General features: G+C 43.9%; 1 protein-coding gene across 3 annotated transcripts; it reads left to right on the top strand.

The window, feature by feature from the left end:
* The first annotated feature begins 121 nt into the window (after nucleotides 1-121).
* LOC122707961 (major histocompatibility complex class I-related gene protein) lies at nucleotides 122-27,291 on the top strand. 3 transcript variants are annotated; one of them, XM_043923989.1, is made up of 6 exons: nucleotides 122-222; nucleotides 19,087-19,347; nucleotides 20,005-20,280; nucleotides 21,312-21,587; nucleotides 22,181-22,282; nucleotides 25,088-27,291. In XM_043923989.1, the coding sequence occupies exons 2-6, from the start codon at nucleotides 19,188-19,190 to the stop codon at nucleotides 25,126-25,128; spliced, it is 855 nt and encodes a 284-aa protein (XP_043779924.1). In that variant the 5' UTR covers nucleotides 122-222; nucleotides 19,087-19,187; the 3' UTR covers nucleotides 25,129-27,291. The 3 variants fall into 3 exon arrangements, with proteins under 3 accessions (XP_043779924.1, XP_043779923.1, XP_043779925.1); XM_043923988.1 differs by lacking the exon at nucleotides 122-222 and adding an exon at nucleotides 7,589-7,749; XM_043923990.1 differs by lacking the exons at nucleotides 122-222; nucleotides 20,005-20,280 and adding an exon at nucleotides 7,589-7,749.

The raw sequence follows: 27,291 nt of genomic DNA on the forward strand, positions 1-27,291 counted from the left end.
TCGGCCAATCACGAACGCCATCCGCCGCACCACTTCCGCACCCTTGCACACGTGACCACAGCTGGCCCCTCCCCTCGTTGGCGGGTCCTGGGCACCTTGTCACACGACCCTGGAGGCGGGGCTCTGGGGGCGGTGAAGGGAGGCTCTTCTCTCCACTTGCCCCTCAGGATTCAAGGCCGGAGCTGCTTATTCCTTCGCAGGAAAGGCATTCAGGTGTCCTAGGTATGCATTAGTATCTCCTTTGCACAATCCTTTCACCTTTCCTCTACTTTTGATACTTGATTTTGATAACATGTTGATTTAGAAATCCCTCTCGTCCTCCACTTACAATAAAGCCTGCTCATATAGATTATCTGACTATATTGCACAACTTTATATAGATCTTACTATATCTAACAATGCGCTGAAGGCTGTATGTACATTATCTCAGTATTCTTTGGGGGAAGGTATTATTATTACCATTTAGTAAATGAGAAAAGTTCAGAGAGGCATCAAGATTTCCTGCGCTCATACAGTCTGGACAGGGCAATCAGAGAATCTGTGCGCTTTCCACCAGACGGGTGTATTTTCTTTTGCTGTGTGCCTTTCTCAAAGTGACCAGTAAGATAATTTTTTCATACAGCATGTGATGCTTCCCAGGAGAAAGAACTTTTGAGGGACAAAGAAGGGGCCAAATATGGCAATTTCTTCTGAGCTAAATGGTTCAAAAGCACGTCCAGAAAGCATTTTGGTCAGAACAGTTATCAACTTCATATGCTAGATATGCTATGGGGTTTGTGAACATTAATTGCTGATTATCTTTGAGCACTTCCTGCATGTCAGGCACTGTGCGAAGTGTTATCTCAGTTGCTCTCAGGAGGTAATTACTGCTGTTATCCCCATTTTACAAATGAGAAATCTGAGACTCTTGCAGGTTAAGTGACTTGCTTAAAGTAATAGTCTTTTTGGAGATGGAAGAGTCCTTTGAACCAGACAAATCCTGTTTGAACCTGAGTTCTGTTATCAGTCCCTCATCTGTTAAGTGTGTATAATAATATTTAGCTTTGGATTGTTGTGAGGGTTAAATAAAAATGTATGGAAACCCCAAGGCCCCAAGGAAGTAAGGCAGTGAAGTCAGGGAAACTAGTCTGGAAGCTGCTGTGTTTGTCCAGCCTGAAGAGCTGAGGACCAGAATAGGACAGCAGCAATCTTAAAATGGAGAGGAAGGAGACAATCTGATACATGTTTTCAAGGAAAAACAGAACACCTAGACCTGATGAGAGGCTGAATGGGGTTAAGGGGGAGAGAGGTGAAAGTCAGACTCCAGGCTTCTCTGAGACCCTGGAGGAGCAGCTGAGGGAGGTCAGATGTAGGGAAAAAGAAGCTGTTGGAAGAGAACTGTTTTGGTTCTGAACATATTGAGATGGGGAACTGAAAAGAGATCAGTCATTTTTCATTCATTCAACAAACACATGGAAATTGAAGAGAAGATGAGGATAATGATTAAGAGCCATAGTTGCAGCCAGGCTATGCTCAGTCACTCATTCTTGTCTGATACTTTGCAGCCCCATGGACTGTAGTCCACCAGGCTTCTCTGCTCATGGACTTTTCCAGGTAAAATCTGGAGTGGGATGCCATTTCCTACTCCGGGGGAATCTGCCTGACCTAGGGATTGAACCCATGTTTCCTGTGTCTCCTGCACTGGCAGGCAGATTCTCTAGCCCTGTTGCCAACCGGGCAGCCGGATTACCTGAGTTCAAATCCTAATTCTGCTATTTCCTGACTATTGTGTCTTGGGCAAGCTGCTTAGTCTCTCACTGTCCTCAACTAAGAAATGAATACCATAATAGCACCTTGCTCATAGAGTGTCATAAGGATTAAATGAATCAATGTCTGAGAAGTGCTTAGAATAGTACTAGCATGTGTTGTAGTCTTACTATGTGCTAGGCACTGAGGATATAGAAATGAATGGTCTTGGTCCTTGACTTCAAGGAATTCTCAGACTAGTAGGAGAGCAAGGCCAGTTACATAATGAAAGAAAGGCATATGTTGCCAGAGAAACGTGGAGACAAGCCACCAGTCTATTTGTGTGTGGGGGAGGGTGGGGAGGACTTCTAAACAATGGCTAGAGGCAGCCAGGAGACAGCAGGGCAGCCTTTGGAGGAGCTGTGGCAGGGGGCATTGCTGGAACAGAAAGAATAGGATTGTGGCAGCAGGAGCTAAGGCTGGAAATGGGCAGGGCCAGTTTCTCGGGGCCCTTGATTGTGATGTTAAGAACTGTGAACACTCAGCTGAGAGCATTGACAGGATAATTCTGGCATTTAACATAGATGCAGCAGTGCCTGAAAGGTCAGCTGGGAAGTCATGGTCCAGAGAAGGGGTGAGGGTGTCCTGAGATAGGCTCACTACAACTAGGATGGAGAGGGGGGATATATTTGAGAAATACTTTAGAGGCAACATCCGGGGGCTTGGTGAGTGAATGGTTCAGCGTTTAGTGTTTTTGGAGTTGGAAGTGGGTTGTTGTTAGTTCCAATCACTGAGAAAAAGAACACAGGAGGTCTAGATTTAAGGCGGAAATAAATTAACTGCTAGCGGGTTGATTTTCCAGGGCTTCCTGGGTGGTACACTGGTAAAGAATCCACCTGCCAATGCAGGAGACACAAGAGACATGGGTTTGATCCCTGGATCGGGAAGACCCCCTGGAGTAAAAAATGGCAACCCACTCCAGTATTGTTGCCTGGAAAATTCCATGGACAGAGGAACCTGATGGGCTACAGTCCATGGGGCAGCAAAGACTCGGACACAGCTGCGGGATAGAGCACGTATGTCAGTTTTCCCCACTAAACTGTAAACTCGTGGAGGCAGGGAGACTTCTAATGTTACTACCACCTCAATGCCTGGCATAGCCTCTTATTATCTATTCCATGAAAGGGGTGTCTCTTTCTTTAATATGTCACCCTCTCTCAAACCAACCCAGACCTTGGCCTCTGCTGCCCCAGGGAAAGGGAAGTATAGCTAAAATGGAAGGAAAAGTAAAGGAAGCTCTTTCTTTTCCCTCTTCTCTTCTTTTTTTCTTCTTTTCTTTTTCTCTTCTATTCTTTTAAATTTAACAGGGCTCAGGTCCTGGCATAAATAAAAACATAATAACTCAGGAAGAATACTCAGCAAAAAGTCATCTCCTCTATCCACTCCCCCCACTACCTCCCGAAAAAGAAGAGTTAAAAATTCTCATGGAGCAAAAAAATCAAAACAGTAATTGCCTTTGGGTGGGGAGTATGATTAGGAAAGAAAACTTTCTGGGGGCTAGTGATTTTCTGTATTTTGACAGGACTGTAGGTTACACAGGTATGTGAATTTGTCGGGACTTGTCAAGCTGTAGTACTTAGACTCTGTTCGTTTTGCAGGAAAAGGCTGATATTCCAACTCTGAGATTTTGAGTGGTCAGCCGTGAAAACCTTGGGTCTCTCAGCAAGTCTCCAAAGTTAGGAGAGTGAGTGGTGGAGGATACTACTGGGATCCTGCAAGGCATCTTGTGCTGAAATAAGAAATGCCAATGCAGAAAGAGGGCACAGGCCACCAGGTCACAAGCTCATGAGGATGAGCATCAGAAAGGATCAAATCACACCCTGTTGCTAAGAATGCCGGGATAAATCCAGGCCACTTCCAACCCCTTAAAAGCTATGAGAGTCCCATATCATTCCTACAAGGGGATCTCTTCCATTCTCAGCTGGGAATGGTGTCTAAACTACTACCTCACTAGGTCATTGGAAGGATCAATTGGGATGTTAAATGTGACTACATTTTGCAAAGTGTTTAAAATACTCTATGTCCCCCTAGGTCCTTTTAAAAATTAGTTTTGAAAATTTTAATTGTGGTAAAATACACATAACAAAATTTTCCATCTTAACCATTTTTAAGTACACTGTTCAGTAGTGTTTACAGTCACATTTTCAACCAACCTCCAGAACATTTATTTGCAAAACTGAAACTCTGTACCCGTTAAACATGTCCTTAGTCTCTCCTCCCCCATGGCTGACAACCACCATTCTACTTCCTACCTCTATGAATTTAACTTCTCTAAATACCTCATATAAGTGTTTGTCATGCACTCAAACAATATTTGTAATACATGTATCTCATACAGTATTTGTCTCTTCGTGATTGACTGTTTTCACTCAGCATAAGGTATTTGAGGTTCATTCATGTTGCAGCATGTGCAGAATTTCCTTCCTTTTTGAGGCAGACATTCCATTGTATGTATACATCATTTTTTTTTATTCATTCATGTATTGATGGACACTTGGGTTGCTTCCACCTTTTGACAATTGTGAATAATGCTGCTATGAACGTGGATGTACCAGTATGTAGTTGAGATTCTGTTTTAAATTGTTTTGGGTGTATACCCAGAATTGGAATTGCTGGATCACAATCTTTTGAAGAACTTCCAGACTGTTTCCCATAGTGGCTGCACCATTTTACATTCCCACTAAGAGTGCACAAGAGTTTCAATTTATTCACATCCTTGCCACACTTGTTATTTTGTTTATGTGTGGTTTTGTTTCTATAGTAGCCATCTTAATGGATTTGAAGTATATCTCATTGTGGTTTTGATTTGCATTTCCCTAATAATTAGTGCTATTGAACATCATTTCATGTAAACATTTCATTGTATAAAATTCCCAAACTTGATTTTTATTTTTTAAAATTTTCTAAAATTTTATTTTATATTGGAGTAGAGTTGATTTACAATGCTGTGTTAGTTTCAGGTGTACAGCCAAGTCTTGCCTAGAAAATTCCATGGACAGAGCATCCTGGAGGGCTACAGTCTTTGGGGTCCTAAACAGTTGGATTCGAGAAAGAAATGGCAACCCACTCTAGTATTCTTGCCTGGAGAATCCCACGGACAGAGGAGCCTGGCAGTCTACAGTCTGTGGGGTCGCAAGAGTCAGACATGGCTGAGCGACTAGGCACAGCACATATCTTCTTTAGAGATGTGTCTATTCAAGTCCTTTGCTCATTTAAAAATTGTGTTTGTCTTTTTGTTGTTGCATTCATCTTTTTGAAACAAGATTGAGTATGGGAAAAAAGTGCTATGTAGACGTTAGGTATTATATTCTTCATCTTTATCCCAATCTTTTAAAAGCCCTGAGATGCATGTGCTTGTTCTGGAGCACTCCAGAAGACACTGGCTCTTGGTGGCATCCATTGACCTGGCTATGTCTACATTTCCCAGCACCAACCATAGGGAGTTTCCACATGCAAGTTGTGTTTTCTTTCCTTATATATCTAACACAAGAAAGTGATTAATGACTTATGAAAGATCCATTTGGTGGTCACCAAAAATGTTTAAAATTGTGTAATGACATATATTGAAAACAGCAAGACAATATTATATTTATAATATGATTTCAATTCTGCTCATTTTTATATAAAGAAACACTTTTACACATATAAAAAAGAAAATGTACTTAAAGTTCGACCATTTTCTACAATGGAGTATATACTTGGATAATCAGAAATATAAAAAGTAAAAAATAGAAACAAAACCTGAAGAAAGAAAAGTGAGAAAGTCAAGAGACCACATATGCAAAAGTATAACAAAGGTTAGCACTTAGGATAAAATGACTTAAAAATGAAAGGCACGGTCACCACACCTACTTTCTAATGTAAATGCTGCAGACTGCAGTACAGTATGTAGTTTTGTAACAAGATATGAACAGAAATTCAAAGGAAGAAATAAATTCACTGCTGTGGGACATCAGTGCTAGTGAGAGATCCCTGGGACTGTTGGGGGCTCTGAGAGTGAGTGGCACAGGGGTGCCCTACATTTGTTAAGTGAAAAATTAAGGGAAGGTAAAGAAGGGAAGGAGGAAGGAAAGGAAGAAACACAAAGGTCCGAGAAGAGAAGGTGCTAGGAGATGCTGAGAGTTGTTAAAGATCATCATCATTTCATTATTTGGCTTCTTTTTTTCTTTTGGGAGATGGAGGACATGTAGTTTTCTGTTGCTCCTAGAACAAATTACTACAAACTAAGTGCCCTAAAACAACACAGATTTATTCTCTTACAGTTCTGGAGGTCGAGTGTCCAAAAGTGGCTCTCAGGGGCTAAAATGAAAGTGATGGCAGGATTGTGTTCCTTTTGTAGGCTCTAGGAGAGAATCTCTTCTTTCTCTTTCCAGTTCTAGAGACTGTCTCAATTTTATAAAACCCTTGAGATTGGACCCACCAGATAATCCTGGATAATCTCCCCATCTCAAGATTTTAAAGTTAATCTTATCTGCTAAGTCCCTTTTGCCATGCTAGGTAATATATTCACAGATTCTAGAAATTAGAATATGGGTATCTTTGGGGTGAGGAAGGGGGTGTTATTCTGCCTACCGCAGAAGGAAACTGGTATGTTCTACTATCTGCCTTGTACGCTGTAAACATAACCTCATCTAAATCTTCAACAAGTCTTGTGAAATATATGCCAGGATTTGCTCTTAAAGTTGAGGAGACTGATGCCGATAGGGAAGGATGGGGGGAAGGGATAGTTAGGGAGTTTGGGATGGACATGGTATACACTGCTATATTTAAAATGGATGACCAACAAGGATGTACTGTATAGCACAGGGCACTCTGCTAAATGTTATGTGGCAGTCTGGGGTGGGAGGGGAGTTTGGGGGAGAATGGATACATGAATACGCATGGCTGAGTCCCTTCATTGTTTACCTGAAACTATCACAACATAGCTTGTTAATCAACTATACCCCAATACAAAAGAAAAAGTTTTAAAAGCAAAATAGATAAATTGAGGAAACTGAGCCTCAACACAATTTGGGATTCTGCCCAAGGTCAAGTAGCTAGGATGCAAACATCCCAGGTCCCTGAGCAGGAGCTCAAGCCAGCCTGCCTGGTGGCCTTGCTTCCACTCATCTCTCCTGCTCATCTCTGCAGCCTCTCTCCTGTCTGGGCCTGTCCTCCAGCTCCCTGAACATGCTTACGCCTCTGTTTCCCGCATCATTGTGCTCTCCTGATGACCATGTAGCTGTGGCTGTGTGCTGAGGTTTGCTAATTGAGGAATCCAAGCCGGCTGCTCCTCAGAATCTTAAGGCCCAGGTCTCCTTTATTCAGTGAGCATTTTTGAGCTCTTGGGCTGGGGGTGCTAGAGCAGCATGGAAGATAGATGTAAGCTAAAAATGACAGGATAGTCTAGGGGATACATATTATATCAGACATGTGGACTGCAGCATTATAGGAAGCCACAGCAAGTCCTGGGAACTTTGTGTGACTCTTTCTCATGGACCTTGCTTGAAATCTAAGCTCCAGGGAATAAACAAAGGCTTCTTTTTCTTTTGAGCTCCCTGGGGGACCAGAACTGATTCATCTTTGTGCTCCCTGTGTCTTTCTTATAGCTGTGCTCCATAAATATTTAGAAGTTGGTAACAGGACCAAGATAGGAACAGCAAAAGGAGCAATCAGGGTCTCAGACCAACAAAGGGTTAAAGGTCACTGGGGAAGGCGGTGCTGTAGGGCTTTCATGCTCTCTATTCTACCTAGCAACTGATGACACCAACATTTCCACTGTTTTGACTGGGAGAGAGCCCTTGAATGTCTCAGTTGCTGAATCACCAAAAACTGAGAGAGCCGATACAGTACAGGTTCTTGAAAGATCAACAGGGACCTATCAGTGTTTTAGTTAAAAGAATCAGAAGAGAAGGATTTTAGAGGGGCTGATGATGCTCCTATTGCCTCTCATCATTGTATTAATGGTGAAGCTCAGCGATGCTCGTGAGTACCCCAAGTTCTCTTTGCTTCAAACTCCCCAGCTGAGGGAGCCTCTGGGAAACAGCTTGTCTTCCTAAAACTCCTGGTGAAATGAAGAAACCAGGGGCAGAAAAGTGTGTTTATTCAACCCAGGACTTGTCGGAGCGATGAACTGGAAAGCTGTACAGTTTTCCAGTTCGTGTGTGTAGGATTTTGATGTTACCCACCTTCTCTGAGGGCTTGGAAGCCATTCTGGAAAGACCCTCTGGGTAACTTCCTCACTTCCTACTTCCCTTCTGAATGTTGTTCCGTTTCTTTTCTGCTCCTGTCTTTTCTTTTACTTTTGTTTTTCCTCCCTACTAGCTTGGTGAGTCTCATGAGGGCGTGGTCAGGGTTTCGGGGCCACTGAATAGTAGAGCAGATCACATTTATTTGTTTATCCTCCTCACCACAAGCCCTACCTATAATATAAGATCCCAGAAAGATAAAACCATGGTTCTGAACTCTTGTACTGAGTGTAAGAGTTATGAACTTAGTAGAAAAAGTTTTTCACTTTATGGGGAACCTGTGTTACTAGGGAAGCAGCTGCTTTCAGTTGCCCCAAATACACAAGAAGACCGGTGGGCTGGAAGCAACAGGCTTCTCTGCTCTAAGCAACTGCTTTCTCAGCTAGAGTCCAGCATTCCCAGGGGGTTGCCTGACAATGTCTGGGCTACCACCATAGGCAACGATGCGTGAGCATGATGGGAAGGAGCTCTTTCAAAACATCTGTGTGTTTTTTGACAACCTACTATGTGCTGGCACTTTTGGGGACATGATCATGGACAGGATAGGCATAGGTCCTAATTCCTTAGAAACTTAATCCAGAAAAGTCCTACCATTCAAGTCAGAAATGGGAAAGATTGAGGGTGAAGGTAAGAGACAGAGGATAAAAAGAGGGCAGGAGTGATATTTCTAGAAGGTAAAAGGCCTATATATTACCTGTATTTGATTCTCAAGGAACTCACCAATAATATGGCCACAATATCCCCTAAATATAATCTTTCATGTGTTGGTCTAACTAACCCCTGTGGCTCAGACGATATCCGCATTTCCAGATGAGGAGATCCAGGCCTAGAGAGGTGGACTCAGCTCACATAATGAACAGAGTCTGAAGTACCAGCAGGTCTTCCCAGCCACAGTCCCGGGGTTTCCCACAAAATCATAGCGTCTCTGAATGTGGATGCTCGGTGCTTTGATAACTGGCGGGATGAGAAATAGAACCAGTCATCTCTGAAGGGCAGGGAAGGTCACCTAGTGCTGGCTCTCCTTCTCTTGGCTCCTTCCGCTGCATCCTTCTCTGCCCTGTGTGTGTCCTGGGAGGTTGACTGCTACAGACAACATCACCCGGGCTCTCTCGCAGGCTGATTTCTGTTTGGGTTCACCCAATAGGAGACGCCGGGGGAGAGCAATCAGAGAGCAAAGCGAGGTTGAGGTATTACCTTCTTTTCCCTCTTTCTCTAGTGCCTCTGGTAGTATAATAGCTGTGTCCCTCTGCAATATAGTTTTCCATGAATGGCCCCTTCTTCATGGTTCTAGCTACCATTGGGGTTCAGGAACACTATTTGCTCCTCTCATCGCTACAACCCTACGGCTGGTAACAGCTTCCTATAACTGCTAGCTTCTGGGTTCCCTAACATGCCTCATTTGTTCCTGTAACCTTGCTCTCAGCTCTGTGTAGAGTCCCTCCACTGAAGTTTCTTCATGTGACTCATCTAGAGTGAAGGCCTGCCAGGACCCTGACTGAGCATGCTGAGCATTGAGGAGTGCTAACAGGGAAGGGAGATGGGGTTATGAAAAAGGACTTGGTCTACTTGATATTTGGACCTAATGCTGGCCCTGAGTGGGAGCTTCTAGAGATGGAAATGCAGGGAGGAGATACCAGAGTGTTTGAGATCACAGAGCAATGTTAAGGTCACTCCAGCATCACTTCCAGTATGTTGTTCTCATTGGCTCCATAGCCTTCAGTAAACTGCTCTTGCATTTGTACTCCCATAGCTCTTGCTTCCAGTTTTATAATTTTCTATCTACCAAAATCTTTCAGTCAAGGCTCTCCTTAAAGCGGGGAGAGAGATCCCATTTTTCTCGTTTCCTTCGTAAGTTCTAGTGACCAATAGGCACTTAATAAATATCTCGTGGAATTTATGTTCGAAGGTGATGTTTCTAACAAATTGAAGTGATCTGACCATATACCATAGAGCAGGGGTCCCCAACCCCTGGGGCCATGGACCAGTACTGGTCTGTGGCCTGTTAGGAAATGGGCCACAAAGGAGGAGGTAAGCGGCAGGCAGGTAAGCAAGCAAGCAAAGCTTCATCCATATTTATAGCTGCTCCCCATAGCTCGAATTACCACCTGAGCTCACCTCCTGTCAGATCAGTGGCAGCATTAGATTCTCATAGGAATGCTCAAGAACCTGCCACAAACTATGCATGGAAGGGATCTAGGTTGCATGCTTTTTATGAGAATCATCCCGAAACCGCCCCCCACCCCTCGTCATTACCGTCTGTGGAAAAGTTGTCTTCCAGGAAACCAATCTGTGGTGTTAAAAAGGTTGGGGACTGCTGCCATAGAGAACTTGGGCAGCAATAATGACTAAATTCATGACTGTGGTTTATTCTGGTTGCAGAATATTTATGAAAAAGAAAGAGGTTTCATGCTTTACAACTCCTCCTGTTCCAGCCTGTGGGAAACTGTGAGCTGGTGACATGGTGGGTGTAATCAGGTGGGGGCAGGCATGGGATCTCTCTTGCAGAGCCATATGTGGTTTGTATGGTTGATCCTGAAAAACACCAAGGTCAGTCTCTTGATATTATTCATAACTCTATGGATATTTCAATATTCTATATCAATCTGCTTCATGAAGTCCTTCACAGACAAGGACTGATGATAGATAAGTCCCCTGAATTGTCAACTGGGCTAGTGTTAAGAGACAGGCTTGCAAATTATCTGCTAAGAAATGACCTTGAGTTCCAAGAGTTAACATGAGAAAATATGGGCACTTGCTATAGACCTTATTAGACTTCAGTCTGTTTCCATGGAGCTGTTGCCAAGGTACATGCAGTAGAAATTTCTCCAAGATACTGTTTTACTCCCCTAAGGCTGTCTTCTTCTTAGTTGACATTAAATCTATCTAAATCCGTGAAATTCAACTCATTTGTAGATTTTCTTCTGACTAGTGGGAATATTTGTCTATTCTTACTAAAACCCATTGACCTCGGTCATCCTCTCACCCTAGAGGATTGCCAAGGTCTCAAAGGAAGGGGCCTAGGTTAAAGATAAAACACATGACTTTTTAAATACTTGCTTTATGAAACCCAAGTTGAGACAGATGATAAAGGACATTCTTTCTGACAGCCAAGTTTATATTCATTATGGAAAACCTTTCAAGAATCTGAGTACCAAATCACATTTTGTTACCACTTCAGTGAATCATTTTATAAGAATAGAATTCATAAAATTGTAATTCTTCTGGGAAATAGGAGACCTGTGGTCATCATTGTATATAGAGTACTGGGGGAAAAAAATCATCAAGGCTCGATCATTCATTCATTCTCTGAAGCTCTACATGGCCCACAGTGGTCTCCTTGCTATTCTTCAAACACATGGAATGGGCAGCGTTCTGGAGGCCTTGGGCTTGTTGTTCTGTCTGGAAGGTTCTCCTATGGCTGACTTCCTTTCTCCATTCACATCTCTGCTCAAGTGCCACCTGCTGAGATGGCCTTTCCTGGTCCCTCTACCTATAAATCATCCCTCTTCACATTCTATTTTCCTTGTTTTCTTCTTTTTTAAAATTAGTTTTTCTCTTTTTTAAATTTTCTTTTCTCCTTATCTTTCTCTCCATTTAAAAAATTTTGTTTATTTTTATGTATATTTCCTTTCCCTGCTTTATTTCTCTTCAAAACCCTTATCAGCAACTGATCTTGTGTTATATACTTACCTACTGCCAGTCTTCCTTCTAGAAAGGAATTCAGATAGCTGGGACATTGATGTGTTCATTGCCGTATTCCTGGCAGTTAGGACTGTGCCTACTGGAAGTTCAGAAAAGAATAAAATTTAAAAGGGGCACTGGTAACTTCCAAAGGGTAGCTTCAAAAGAGTAGCTAAAAAGTCAAACTGTCACATTTGGCACTTCCTGGCCCTCGACAAGTTTCTGTAGTGAGAGGAGTTGTTAGGAGAGACTGGCAGTTCTTGAAGTGTATAGAGCCACCCACATCACTGCATAGTTGGACAAGTGTCCAAAGGCCCTCTTAACTAAAAATATCACCCTCCACTTCTCCCTCTCATTCCCACGATGCCTGAAATTCCAGAGAGTAGTTCCCAGGAATCATAATCATTTTGACTGTGTTAAGGCATAGGGCCACTTGGGAGGCCCAACAAATAATTGGGGCTTTGTTGAACTGGTCATCAAATCAGGACCCACGGCCAGTTGTAGGAAGGTCTGGAGTCTGGTTCCCCTGGGACGGGAAAATCTGGGATTAGTGAGTCATCGTTGACACAAGGGGGCAGGAGAGAGAGCCCTGGTGATCCTGGCGAGGAGCCTGAAACAGAGCCTGGGATGGGGAAGTGACTCTGCTTCTGAACAGCTGAGCAGTCTAAGGCAGAGAGGCTTCCTGCTTGAGAGGTCAGAGGGAAATTCTTGGGCCCTCTACTTTGGATTCTAAGGATGATCTTGGACAATTTTCTTCATCTCTCTGAACCCGTTTCCTATCTGTGAAATGGGAATTTTAAGAAAGTGAAAAGTGTTAGTCAGTCAGTTGTGTCCAACCCCATGGACTGTAGCCCGCCAGGCTCCTCTGTCCGTGGGATTCTCCAGGCAAGAATACTGGAGTGGGCAGCCATTCCCTTCTCCAGGGGATCTTCCAACCCAGGGATCAAACCCAGGTCTCCTGCGTTGCAGGCAGATGCTTTACCCTCTGAGCCACCAGGGAAGCCCTGGGAATTTTAAGATCTACCTCAAAAGGCTGCAGGACGTCTCAGGTGGCTCAGAGGGTAAAGAATCCGCCTGCAATGCAGGAGACCCTGTTTCGATCCATCGGTTGAGAAGATCCCCTGGAGAATGGACTGGCTACCCACTCCAGTATTCTTGCCTGGAGAATTCCACGGACAGAGGAGCCTGGTGGGCTTCAGTCCATGGGGTCGCGAAGAGTCGGGCACGACTGAGTGAGCATGCACACACACACACCAGGTTGCACTGAGAAGTAAATATAATTCATGTTTATCAAAGGCTTAGCATGGTAGCTATTACATGGTTTGTGCTCAAGAAATAAGTGTGGTTCTGACAGCATATATACTATCTATGGTGAAACAGATCACCAGCCCAGGTGGGATGCATGAGACAAGTGCTCGGGCCTGGTGCACTGGGAAGACCCAGAGGAATCGGGTGGAAAGGGAGGTGGGAGGGGGGATCGGGATGGGGAATACGTGTAAATCTATGGCTGATTCATATCAATGTATGACAAAACCCACTGAAATGTTGTGAAGTAATTAGCCTCCAACTAATAAAAAAATAAATAAATAAAAATAAAAATAAAAAGAAATAAGTGTGGTTCTGAGGGTTATGCTTCAGATTTCGCTGTGCTCCATGGCTCATGGAAAGCCTACCTTCCTAGCAGGTTTTCCACCTCCTCCTTGTGGCATTTCTGGATCCCTTCATGGGAGAGCAGGATGTCTCTCCTGGCTGCTGGAACATTCCATTGGTGCTTCTTTTGTGGCTCTTACTGCTTGCTGTCATATGTCCCTGTGTTATATTTATTTTTGTACTGTTCTTTGGCTCTCCAATGGGCTTCCCTGGTGGCTGAGCTGGTAAAGAATTCACCTGCAATGCGGGAGCCTTGGGTTCAATCCCTGGGTTGGGAAGATCCCCTGGAGAAGGGAAGGGCTACCCACTCCAGTATTCTGGCCTGGAGAATTCCATGGACTGTATAATCCGTGGGGTTGCAAAGAGTTGGACACGACTGAGAGACTTTCACTTTCGTTTTCACTTTGGCTCTCCAATAATACTGTAAATTCCGGGAGGAAAAGAACTGGTGTCTGATCTGTCTTTCCCTTCCTGACATTGCCTCATAATTCCTCTTACATGGTAGAAACTCAGATATCAATTGCCCTCATGGATGACTATCTGAAAATACTTTAGCAGTTATTGTCATTTCCACAGCCTTTTGTCAAAATGGTCCAGCTAGTTCATCTATAGGCTAAAAGGAACATAATTTAGGATGTAAAGTCACCACTGTATTTGGCCTGATTGCTGTTCAGTTGTGTTGTTCAGGCTTTTCAGCAATGTCTATCAGAGGCTGTTGGGATAGAGCAGCCTCTTTGAGAAGCAGCTTGACTGGCCTAGACAGAAGACCAAATTCAAAATTGTAGATTTCAGTCCACTAAGTGGATTGATGCCGATAATCTGTTCATGGAAAGGGAGAGAAAAATCCAATTTTGTAATTATTGCAAGAAGAAAGAATCAGAAGGTCAGAATGAATCATATGAAATTGCCATTTTGGTAGATCAAAACTAGTCCAATAGAGGTTTTTTCAAATGATTCAACCTTCATAGTTATATGGAAATCTAAGCATCCAGGCAGCAAATACATGGGAATATAACTTATCACAAGGTCTAACATATCATGAGAGAAAGGGTACCGTGAATTTTCTCCTGTTTTTTTCTGTTCTGAGTTACTGACTTAACATCTGTCAACCAACTTCCCATCACAGCTGAGGTAACATTTTGGAAGCCCAAGTAAGGAGCAAGCGTGGCTCATACCTATGGATACACCAGATGGGTAATTGAGTGCATGGCAGAGGAAGGGGACAGGGCTGTGATGTCCTGGAGCAGAGCCACACCTTGGCTGCACGAGACTGGATGGGCAGGCAACTGGCAGATGGAGGCCAGCCTTTAGGGGCAGAGCAATCTTTGAAGTCAGGGCTGGCTAGTGGAGAAAAACTGCTCTGAAAACAGGAACAAGACTCAGGTGGGGGTTGGAGAAAAGGACATTCCACCGTCCTTGGACAGCTGGCAACAGACCATGTATCTCTCTATTGACCTCTTCTAAACTCTGGATTATGCACATCTTTATGAAGTTACATTTTTGTAAGAAAGTGAAATTACTTGGATTGTAGATATTATGTATGGAGATGATGTCAGTGATACTCATTTAGAATAAATAACCCCATTGAGCAGTAATACCCCAAGTTGGTAATACTATTTTTTTGTTTGTTGGCATCTACTAGGCATACAGACCCCAGATGTCATAGAAGGAAACCCAGTTTTCGAGGGAAGATCTATATGTCAATGACATAGTCTCTTTTTAAATTCCTTCTTCCTCCCTCTCTCTCATTCTTTGTCTGGGATTTGATTTCTATGAGGCTTTTTGCTATCAGAAGTGTGGAAGCAATTCCTACCTATTTCTTTTCCCCTTATTCACTCAGCTCCAGCCCCAGGCCTCACTGCTTTTCCCGGAATGTGCCAGGGTTGACCTTTCCTTGGGGCCTTTGTACAAAATCCCCCTGCCTGGACCGCAGTCCCTAGACATCTGCCTAGCTCCCTTGTTCCCTGCAGGCACTTATTCAAAGTCTTCTCAGAGCAGCTTTCCCTAACTTCCGCTGTTTAGAATTACATTGCTTAGTCCTCTTTGCACCTTTATTTTTATTCATTGCACTTTTTAAATGACCAGTTATATGTATTTATTTTATATTGTCTGCCTTCCTTGTGTCCTCCCATTAGGATGTAGGCTCCAGAAGGGCAGACGTTTTTTATCTGTTTTGTCTGTGATGTGTTCAAAGTCCAGAACAGTGCCTGGCACAGAGAAGGTACTCACGTGTTTGTTGAGTTCTCAGATGGAGACTAAGAAAGTGTGAGAAAATGTTCATGACTTGCTCTTCCTTTTGCCTCCATCTTTGAGCAGTTGCATAATCTGTGGAGGAACCACAAAACCTTTCCAGATGTAGAGAAATAGAACCGTTTGCAAAATGGGTTGCAGATTCCACCATATTTCACCTTTTACAGACTCCAGGCTGGATGTAAATTAGATTTCAGCTCTGCTTCCCATTCACCAGCTTGCCCCCTATGAAAAGTATTTCTTAAAGTATAAGTTCCTGGGAATTCCCTGGGAATTATAATCTAATTTTATAAAATGAAAATTTAATTTAATTTTATTAAAATTTCTATTTTAAAGTTTAAGTCCAGTGGTTAGGACTTGGAGCTCTCACTCCTGGGATCCTGGGTTGGATCCCTGGTCAGGGAACTAAGATACCTGTGTGGTGAGGCCAAAAATGTTTTTTAAATAAAGCATAAGATCGAAGTTAAATTGATTCACATTCATTCCGGCATAATTAATTATTTCAAAGCAGAAAAATAGTGTTTTACAAACAATTTACAAACATCTACAAATATTTAAGTTCTGACTATGGGCTAGGCTCCCTGTGCTAGGCCTTGTAGGAAATACAGAGGGAAGAAGCTAAATCCCAGTTCTTAAGCATCTTAGGACTGAGAAGTGGGTAGAAGGTGAACAAAGATAAGAGAATAGAAGGCAGAATATGGAATTATTGCTTTGGGGATAGAATTTGTGCCTCTGTTTTACCCTCAGTCTTGTTTTCATAAGAACCACACTTTCATGATGGTCTTATGTCCAGTCTCAGAGGTTTTCACTGGGTTGCCTCCCCATTCCAGCCCCCACTGCCACAGGAAGGGAAAGGGTTTGGGAATAAAAGGTCAAAGCAGTTCAGAGGGACCATGGGGCCTTTATGCTCTGCCCAGGCCTGGGGGAGACCAGGCTCCATCTTGCTCAGCACCACACCTGACATGCAGGATACGACCTCCAGGGAGGGGGCCCATGGGACAGTGGGTGCTGCCAAAAACTGCCCGCACCCCAGCTGGAGGAGCAGTTTTCTTTCTGAAAACTGAGAAAGAAAGAAAATTGGAGGTGCCTGCAGGTTACAGAACTGGTGCAATCAGTTGGAAGGGGCCAGAGCTGGGTAGGCCTGGTTTGGCCTCAGGGAATCCTATTCCCCATCATAATTGAGGTGAGGGTTCCCTGGCCTTGGGGAGGCCTGTTTTAAAAGACAGGCTGCACAGTATGGATTCTTTCATAAACAGCTTTAGAAAAAGTTACAGCCAGACGTGCGTGCACAAAAATGAACCCAGCTATTTTGTGAACTGTTTTTTTTTTTTTACTTTTTTCTTAAACATATATTTAAAATGAAGAGGAAGGAGTAAACTTCATTAAGTGGCATTCAACCTGGGGGTCAGCCTGACCCCCATCTGAGCTTCTCCACAGTGACCAAGGCTGTGCCTGACGATCTGAGCGTTCACAAAGGGGACAACAACGGGATGAGCTACCTGGAAAAAACTGGGGGAAATAGTGTCTAGGACAGCTCTCAGACACATACAAGAGAAGCCGTGGATGTGGCCCCACCTTTTAGAGGCCCTGCTCCAACAACTGCCTTATCCACATCCTTCCCCACAGAGCAAGGCATCCATGAGGCCAAGCAGAGGTGCTTGCCCTGGGTCTGCACCCCACTGCAGGTATCTGGAACCTGCAGCTCTCTGCCCAGATGACTCAAGGCTGCTTGAATTTACACAGGATGGACCTAAGGCCTCCTAAGGCCTCTTAGCTTTGGACCAAATGCTAAGTCCAAGAGGTGGCAAGGAGGCAGTGTTTATAGATGGAGTCTGAGAGAACAAGGTGTCTACATGTGGGCACCAGGCCCTACGCAGGGCTGGGTGGAATTGGGGTAGGTAGAGATGGAGGTAGGTCCAGGCTAAGGCCCAGGGGCTAGAAGATAGAAGCTAGCTTTCTCTGCACTGCCACCAAGTCAGATTTTTGAATTTGAACTTGGGCTTTGAGGTCATATGAAGGGATATTTGGCAAGGTAGGGAGGGTAGAACTTACTGAACAGTTCGTTAGCTTGATTTATCCCTGTAAGATATTTGGGCCTCTGGCACGTGGGCCTCCTCTGATCACTTGACTCAGCCTTGCAAATGTCAGGGCTAGTCTTGGGGGCTGTCTTTAGAGATGCTGACTGGGGAGGATGTTGATGGGTCAGGATGGCAGGAGGTAACAAGATAAAAGGGCTAGAGATGGGCATTTCCAGACAACAGTGAGCAGAGCAGGGGAAGAAAGACACCGTGCTGCGTGCCTTCTCCCCGCCAGCTCTTTGGCAGGACATGGAGGCCCTTGGTCTCTTCTGCCTCGGCTCTGCTTACCTCTTAGGCATCATTTCTCCTCTCCTCTGTGACGCTTGCTAAGCTCCAGCATCCTAGGCCATTGGTTCCCAGAGTGAGCCCCGCTCTCCTAGCCTCTGTCTGTACAAATTGTTTTCTGTTCTGCTCCTACTGTCCTCTCTCCTATGTCCCTGCTCAGCCTCATTGCCTGCTCACCTCCTCCCTGTCCCAGGATCTCCCCTAAGACATATCTTCTCTAGAAAGTCTTCCCTGAGGGCCCACGCCCTGCACTGACCCCATTATGACACCATCCCCTTCCTTCCAGACTGCGCTGTCTGTCTCCACCAGATGCGGAGCTTCCTGGTTGACACAAGAGAAGTTCAGTGCAAAAGCAGCAGAGAAAGTCAAGCAGTTTTGCTTCATCTTATCTGGCTTTTGACCATCAGGGACTATGACAATTCTTACAGTGAGGTTTGGCTAGAAGAAAAAAGTAGAGAAATAATAGGAAAATGGTTTTCAGAGTTGGTTTGATATAATAGACAAAGCATTCTGCTTTTTAAAATTTGAAAATTAAATTTTTTAGGGAAAAATTAAACATTTTCCTTGGAAGGCCTGAGTCTTTATGTGGGTTCTCACTGTGGGTCTGTCAAGCAGACTAACCAACCTGGGGTGTGTGTGTGTGTGTGTGTGTGTGTGTGTGTGTGTGTGTGTACATGTGCCTGCACAGCAGTGAGATAGGGGCCCTCATTTATCACCCTAGAGCCTCTGCTGGTGAAACCTGGGGGTTGGTTATAAGGGTTTTCAAACCCTCAGAATCCCTCAGGGATAGATCTCCCTGGAGGGGCCAGTGAGTGGTCCTGGGCCCCTCCCCAAAAGACCAGAGCACTTTACTTCACCTACAAGTTGAGTTACCCGTAAAAAAGTTCAACCTGAGGTTTCCAACCTGAACAAAACAGGCTCCAAGTCTTGGCTAAAGCTCTGAAGTCCTTTCCAGGTCGAAGTTCCTGGTGTTCTGTGATTCCATAAGAGGAAGTAGCAGCTGCGTCCCCGAAAGAGTGGGTGCAAGTGAACACGGAGGACTATTATGGGGTTTAGATGGAATCTAGCAGGTTATATAGATCTGGATCAGCCGTGACTCTAAATATCTGCCTTCTCTGCCTCTCTCGCAGGGACTCACTCTCTGAGATATTTTCGCCTGGGCGTTTCAGAGCCTGGCTATGGGATCCCTGAATTTATTTCAGCTGGGTACGTGGATTCTCATCCCATCACCATGTACAACAGTGTCTCCCAGCTGAAGGAGCCGCGGGCCCCGTGGATGGCGGAGAACCTGGCGCCTGATCACTGGGAGAGGTACACACAGCTGCTGCGAGGCTGGCAGCAGGCGTTCAAGGTGGAGCTGAAGCAGCTGCAGCGTCACTACAATCACTCAGGTGGTGAAGGCAGCAGGGATGGGCGCGCTGCTCTCTAGCTTCCAACCCGGTAGAGGCCCCTGGGCGGACAGTGAGCTGAGCTGCATTCTTTTGGCAAAGCTCGGACAATCTTGTTGATGGGGTTCAGTGCCTGCGATCTGTCCTGTGCCTCTTCCACATTGTCTGTTTCTTCCCCAGGACCTCTGTGCCCCCATGTCCTTGTCCCATCCCCATTCAGGCTGCTGACCTGCATCTTCTCCTTTCTCCTAAATCTAGCCATTGCGGGTCTTATTTCCAGGCTTAATGAGGTGCTTGCTTATGGCCAATGACTTACTACATTAACTTTCCCCGGGGATATTTCTGGCTCCTGGATATCTCTCCCTCCTCCACTGTAGTAAAAAGTTTATCAGTTAGTTGTTCCCAATATAGGATAACTCCACAAGGCAGGAATTATCATACTCCTTTGACATGCAGTAAGTACTCTGTAGATACCTGTGTATAGGTGGGCTTATATCACAGGAACTTTCTAGAGACTCAGTGATGCCATGCCAAGCCTGTGCAGTGATGTATTCTGGGGTCGAAGATGCTTCCAGCCATGCCCCCAGTCAGATCACCTGGGTACCCACCTCTACATCCCCATGTCAACCCCTCCCTTCCTGCCATTCATGTATCTTCCAGGGGTTCACACTTACCAGAGAATGATCGGCTGTGAGTTACTGGAGAATGGAAGCACCACGGGATTTCTCCAATATGCATATGATGGACAAGATTTCATTATCTTCAATAAAGATACCCTCTCCTGGATAGCCATGGATAATGTGGGCGACATCATCAGGCGGGCATGGGAGGCCAATCGGCATGAGTTACAATATCAGAAAAATTGGCTAGAAGAAGAATGTATTGCTTGGTTAAAGAGATTCCTAGAGTATGGGAAAGACCCCTTACAAAGGACAGGTAAACAGGAGGGAGAACGCTTTGTCCCCACATCCTCAGAACTAGTGGTTTCGTACATAACATTCCTCTAATTTAGCTTTTAGCCATCCTTTTTTGAAATCTGTTTTGTTAGTTGGGTTACAGTGACCTGTAACTCCCCATGAAAACTTTCCCTAATTACCTTTTTATCAGCATTTTAACAACACTCAGCAATTCTACTTTGTTTTGAGTGGAGTATGTCCAGGGACACTTCCTTTTGGGGGATTCAGTAAGATAAATCCTCCCATCTCCTGTTAATGATAAGTTGGGTAATATTGGGTTGGCCAAAAAATTCATCTGGGTTTCCCTGAATGAACTTTTCGGCCACCCACCCCCCCACCCCCCATTGCAATACTTAGGGAGGTAATGCAATTCTTCAAGCTATGTAGTAACCAAGAGATCATACAACACCAGGATGAGTGAAAATCTGAAATTAGAAAAAAGACAGAGGGTCTTTGCTTTCCTAAAGAGGTTAGGATAAGATTCCTTTCAGTGAAAACTCCTCTTATACATCAAAGATATGTTTCAATTGGTCAACTTTTAGTTACACAGAACTTTTCATGTATGATCTCATTATTCAAAATGAATTACGACTGTATCATGCTGTGGGAAACTCCCAGACACAGTGTGCCTTTTCCCACAGGAGTGATGTTTAGTGGTGGGGCTTTCCAGAGCTATGGCAGCCCCTTGGGGAGGCACCTGGACTACAGGTATGAATATGGACTCTCTGTTCAGGCGCATCAGTTTTGGAGGCAGATGACTGGAGTTTGTTTCAATTCTCCCACTCACTAGCTGAATACTCATTTTCATTTTAATGGTTTCAGGTAACAGAAATCTGCTCAAACTGGCTTTAGATCAAAGAATGTGTTATTGGTGAACCTGGGTTCTGGGTCATTCTAATTTTTAAATGTTTCCTGCAATGAAGAAAATTGGGAAATGCGATTGCTGTTTTCTCATATTGTGCACTCAGTACATAAGATACTTCTATTTTAACTTGAACTTCTTTTTTCTAGAGCCCCCAAAAGTCAGAGTCAGTCGCAAAGAAACTTTCCCAGGGATTACAACTCTTTACTGCAGAGCTCATGGCTTTTACCCCCCAGAAATTTCCATGAAATGGATGAAAAATGGGGAAGAAATAATCCAAGACACCGAGTATGGAGGCATTCTTCCCAGTGGGGATGGGACCTATCAGACTTGGGTGTCTGTTGAGATGGATTCTCAGAACAATGACATTTACTCCTGTCACGTGGAACATGGCGGAGTCCACATGGTTCTTCAGGGTTCCCAGGGTAAGGCTGGGGTTGTGACTGGGGAGTGAGACTGAGGAAAGGGGGTGAGCGGGAACCATGGATCAATGCATACTTAAGAATGGGTCTGTTAAATCAGAGGTTCTCTCAACTTTTTGGTCCCAGGGCTCCTTTATGCTCAAAAAATTCCTGAGGACCCCAAAGAGCTTTTGTTTATGTAAGTTATATCTATTTACTGTATTGCAAATTAAAATTTTTTTAAGAAAAGTAAACACTAGAAAACGTAGCATTCTATTTGCTGTCAGAGTGATGATGTCATCTCATATCGTGTGGCCTCTAGAAAATTCCACTGTGCCCATGTGAGAGATGGAGATTAAAAAAAGAGGGGTGGGGAATCATGACTTAGATCTCATTGACTCTGACTGGGTCTTGAGGACACCTCAGGTATTCAGACCATACTTTGGGAACAGCTGTTCCTGTTTCAGATTATTCTCCACAGAGCGGTGAAGTAAGAAGTCACAGTAAGAAAAGTAGTATTGGGCTTCTTGATGATCACAGGAAAAAAGTCCCCCAAAATAACATAGAAGAGCAGGAGGACACGTGGATTTTTTCCTCCATTATTTGCTTACTTTCAGAATCGGAAACTATGCTTCTGGTGATGAAAGCTGTTGGGTTCATTGCCCTCGCCATTGCCCTGGCTGGAGTTGGCATCCTAGCCTGGCGAAGGAGGCCCCGAGGTAAGAGGCACGTGGAAGGATCCTGGGGATGACAGACTGTCTCTCCACAGCTCCAGAGTTTTATTTTCTGCACCTGCCTCTCCAAGCTCCATTTAGAACTGGGTTTGGCCTCATTTTGTTCCATAGGACCTGAAACACCCCTCTCAGCATATAGGGAACACACACCATGGATGATGCTTGAAAGGAGAGTGGTCTGTTTTCTAAGTGGTGCCTGATGTCTACAAAGTAATACAGTTCCTGTCCAGGTGGACTGTCCTTTTTGCAGTTGGTTCAGAGAAGATATGGTGACATTGATTTGTCTTTTTCCAAATGATCTCATTATTGTTAATTACTACAGACCTTTAAAAAATTAATTTATTTGAATTGGAGGCTAACTACAATATTGTGGTAGTTTTTGCCATACATCAACATGAATCAGCTGTGGGTGCACATGTGTCCCCCCCCATCCTGAACCCCACTCCCACCTCCCTCCCCACCCCATCCCTCTGGGTTGTCCCAGAGCACCGGCTTTGAGTGCTCTGCTTCATGCATCTATTTTACATATGATAATATACATGTTTCAATGCTCATCTCTCAAATCATCCCACACTACTCACTTTTGAGAGTATTTTGTCTTTTGTTACAAGACTTCAGTAGGTTTTCCCATTTTGACAAACATTCAGTTCAGTTCAGTTCAGTTCAGTCACTCAGTCGTGTCAGACTCTTTGCGACCCCATGAGTCGCAGCATGCCAGGCCTCCCTGTCCATCACCAACTTCCAGAGTTTACTCAAACCCATGTCCATCGAGTTGGTGATGCCATCCAACCATCTCATCCTCTGTCATCCCCTTCTCCTCCTGCCCCCAATCCCTCCCAGCATCAGGGTCTTTTCCAATGAGTTAACTCTTCGCATGAGGTGGCCAAAGTACTGGAGTTTCAGCTTCAGCATCAGTCCTTCCAATGAACACCCAGGACTGATCTCCTTTAGGATGGACTGGTTGGATCTCCTTGCAGTCCAAGGGACTCTCAAGAGTCTTCTCCAACACCATAGTTCAAAAGCATCAATTTTTCGGTGCTCAGCTTTCTTTATAGTCCAACTCTCACATCCATACATGACCACTGGAAAAACCATAGCCTTGACCAGATGGACCTTTGTTGGCAAAGTAATGTCTCTGCTTTTTAATATGCTGTCTAGGTTGGTCATAAGAGTCTTTTAATTTCATGGCTTCAGTCACCATCTGCAGTGATTTTGGAGCCCCCAAAAATATAGTCTGACACTGTTTCCACTGTCTCCCCATCTATCTCCCATGAAGTGATGGGACCAGATGTCATGATCTTAGTTTTCTGAATATTAAACTTTAAGCCAACTTTTTCACTCTCCTCTTTCACTTTCATCAAGAGGCTTTTTAGTTCATCTTCACTTTCTGCCATAAGGGTGGTGTCATCTGCACATCTGAGGTTATTGATATTTCTCCCGGCAATCTTGATTCTAGCTTGTGCTTCTTCCAGCCCAGCGTTTCTCATGATGTACTCTGCATATAAGTTAAATAAGCAGGGTGACAATATACAGCCTTGACATACTCCTTTCCCGATTTGGAACCAGTGTGTTGTTCCATGTCCAGTTCTAACTGTTGCTTCTTGATCTGCATACAGATTTCTCTGTATGCAAGACTTGCCTCTCTGGAGGCAAGTCAGGTGGTCTGGTATTCCTATCTCTTTAAGAATTTTCCACAGTTTGTTGTGATCCACGCAGTCAAAGGCTTTGGTATAGTCAATAAAGCAGAAGTAAATATTTTTCTGGAACTCTCTTGCTTTTTCGATGATCTAGTGGATGTTGGCAATTTGATCTCTGGTTCCTCTGCCTTTTCTAAATCCAGCTTGAACATCTGGAAGTTCACGGTTCACATATTGCTGAAACCTGGCTTGGAGAATTTGTTTTTTTGGTTTTTTTTTTGGCTTGGAGAATTTTGAGCATCACTTTGTTGGCGTGTGAAGTGAGTACAATTGTGCGGTAGTTTGAGCATTCCTTGGCATTGCCTTTCTTTGGGACTGGAATGAAAACTGACCTTTTCCAGTCCTGTGGCCACTGCTGAGTTTTCCAAATTTGCTGGCATATTGAGTGCAGCACTTTCACAGCATCATCTTTTAGGATTTGGAATAGCTCAATTGGAATTCCATCACATCCACTAGCTTTGTTCATAGTGATGCTTCCTAAGGCCCACTTGACTTCACATTCCAGGATGTCTGGTTCTAGGTGAGTGATCACACCATCATGATTATCTGGGTCATGAAGATCTTTTTTGCATAGTTCTTCTGTGTATTCCTGCCACCTCTTCTTAATATCTTCTGCTTCTGTTAGTTCCATACCATTTCTGTCCTTTCTTGTGCCCACCTTTGCATGAAATGTTCCCTTGGTATCTCTGGTTTTCTTAAAGAAATCTCTAGTCCTTCCCATTCTGTTGTTTTCCTCTATTTCTTTGCGTTGATCACTAAGGAAGGTTTTCTTATCTCTCCTTGCTATTCTTTGGAACTCTGCATTCAAATGGGTATATCTTTCCTTTTCTCCTTGCCTTTTGCTTCTCTTCTTTTCACAGCTATTTATAAGGCCTCCTCAGACAACCATTTTGCCTTTTTGCATTTCTTTTTCTTGGGGATGGTCTTGATCACTGCCTCCTGTACAATGTCACGAAACTCCATCCATAGTTCTTCAGGCACTGTATCAGATCTAATCCTTTGAATCTCAGAGTTTATTGAGCACTGTATAATGTATTCTTGAGCTATAAGGAAAAATGCACACAAATCTGACTACAAACTCTTTTTCTTTCAGGGAAAAACAAAGTCATCTACCTTTCTACACCAGATCACTGATGGGAGATGGCTGTTTTCCAACTGTCTCTTCTCTGGGAACCATGGCCTCCTCTGTCCCATATGGACTCAAGTCTACCACTCAAAGCTCTTGACCACAGCCACAGCAGACACAGATGTTACAGGATTACGCGCTTGTAATCTATGTGCATTTCTACACATGGCAGAAAAATAGGAGCTACAAAATGTTATTTGTTCTTTGGCTCTAAAAAGACTGTCAGGTATCAGGCTCTTTTGATGGAATCTTCTAGAATATGCATGCTAAGTTGCTTCAGTCATGTCTGACTCTTTGCCATCCTACAGACTGTAGCCTGTCAGGCTCCTCTCTGCATGGGATTCTCCAGGCAAGAATACTGGAGTGGGTTGCCCTGCCCTCCTCTAAGGGATCTTCCCCACCCAGGGATTGAACCCATCTCTCTTACATCTCTGCATTGGCAGGTGGGTTCTTTACCACTAGTATCCTTTATCACATTTCCTCTAAATATGGCTGCTCTTCTGACACAACATTTCCTTACATCCCATTTGTCAACAGTGGTTTGCAGGTAGATTAGAGAACCTCAGGGCTGGGAGAAGCCTTCAATCCAAGGTCAAAAATGTTTTCTCCAGTGCCTTTGCCTTGAGCATCTAGCCTCCGCTTGAATTCCACCAATGATGGGCACCTCACTATATCATAAAAGGCTTTTCTCTTCTTTCAGGAAAATGTTTACTATGCAAAAGCTGTGGGTGCCATGACTGTGACCCTACAGACAGGTGGGATCTTTCCATGAGGGCAGTCAGCGAGTTCCTACAACAGCCTGTGAATGGTGGGATCATTTTACACCTTTCCTGGCCTAAGAGGGAACAAAAGTGCCCTGTTCTTATAGCAGCTCTACCTGGTAGCTGGGCATCTTGGAAATATACCTTGTCAGATCTGTCCTTCTGTCTTATATGGAAAAGTAAGAAAAATAATAATCAGACATTATCACCATCAGTGGAAATACAAAAACATGAACCCAACTGCCATCTTTTAATGTAAAAATGATAGTATGTCTCAGAAGAGGGTTCAGTTCTAATTTCTACCCTTCCTCTACAGGTTTATTGTAGATGGACTCAACTCACCTTTATATATATGCTTTTTCTCCATACATCTGCTCTGGAAATAAACAGAAGTCCCACTGTGAGAATTAAGATTCCCTTGATCCTCCTTACTCTTTTCAGCCTCTTAAAATCCTCACCATCACTTTCCTCTCATCCTGCCCCTGTGTAGCCACTGGTCCTCTGGTTGACCGTCAATTCTATATTCATCTGTCCCACTTCACTGACCCTGTCTGACCACACACCTCAGCCCTGATACTTCGGTGGACCCAACTTTGACAGCTGACTTTAAACGTGTACATCAGACTTGACCTTTGCTCTTTCTTGACCGTGACATTTGCCCTCCGGCTTTAATCATCACAGTCACAGGTATAGACATTCTCAGTGTGCAAGGGCTATTTCTTGCTCTACTGTCCCCACCTCCTTCCATGGATGAAGCTCCCACCCCACATCTCTTTCCTGGCGCCAGCTGAGTTGCATAAGAGTACATTTGTGTTTGTTTATTTTGCTTTTAGGGTTGCTATGGGCGATTTCCATACCATCTTTTAAGTAGTGTTGCACTCTGAAGAGAGCAGCTTTATTTCTAGCATGGTTTCTTCTTACAATTAGAATAGTTAGGGACTTATTATATTTTTGAATGGACACTTACAGTGATTCAGGTGCTATATCTATATAAATATCTTGTCTTTCCAACTGCACAGTACTCTCATCAAAGATGTTAATAGTCAAAGCCTTTTTGTGCTGCCAGGGCCTTGCCCTACACTTCACTTGTAATAAAAATGTCTGTATGGATGAAGAGGAGAAGGCAGAGGCAAGGGCAAGGATGTGGTGATGAGACATCCAGTAACGTACTTGCAACATCTGTTTCTCCCTTGGGGATTTTATAACATAAAGAGAGTTATCATATAAATATAAAGGGATGATTTTGTACCTTTGTTTTACAAGTGGCTCAAGATTACATTATTTCTTGATAATTTTGGACTTCTTGCTTCGTTAGCTCGTGTTTGTTGATTACAGATGCTCAGCTATTGGAATCTATGAAATTTTTGATAACCTAATTAAACATTAAAAACAACTGTGCTATCACCACAA

Source organism: Cervus elaphus, chromosome 14 (genome assembly GCF_910594005.1).
Source record: "Cervus elaphus chromosome 14, mCerEla1.1, whole genome shotgun sequence".
Taxonomy (NCBI): domain Eukaryota; kingdom Metazoa; phylum Chordata; class Mammalia; order Artiodactyla; family Cervidae; genus Cervus; species Cervus elaphus.

Bases quoted from the DNA above. Each gene is read 5' to 3' on its own strand.
- LOC122707961 (XM_043923988.1), top strand. From the start codon at position 7,695: ATGATGCTCCTATTGCCTCTCATCATTGTATTAATGGTGAAGCTCAGC. The intron at 20,281-21,311 runs GTAAACAGGAGG...TCTTTTTTCTAG, and splicing joins AGACCCCTTACAAAGGACAG to AGCCCCCAAAAGTCAGAGTC. The intron at 22,283-25,087 runs GTAAGAGGCACG...TTTTTCTTTCAG, and splicing joins CTGGCGAAGGAGGCCCCGAG to GGAAAAACAAAGTCATCTAC.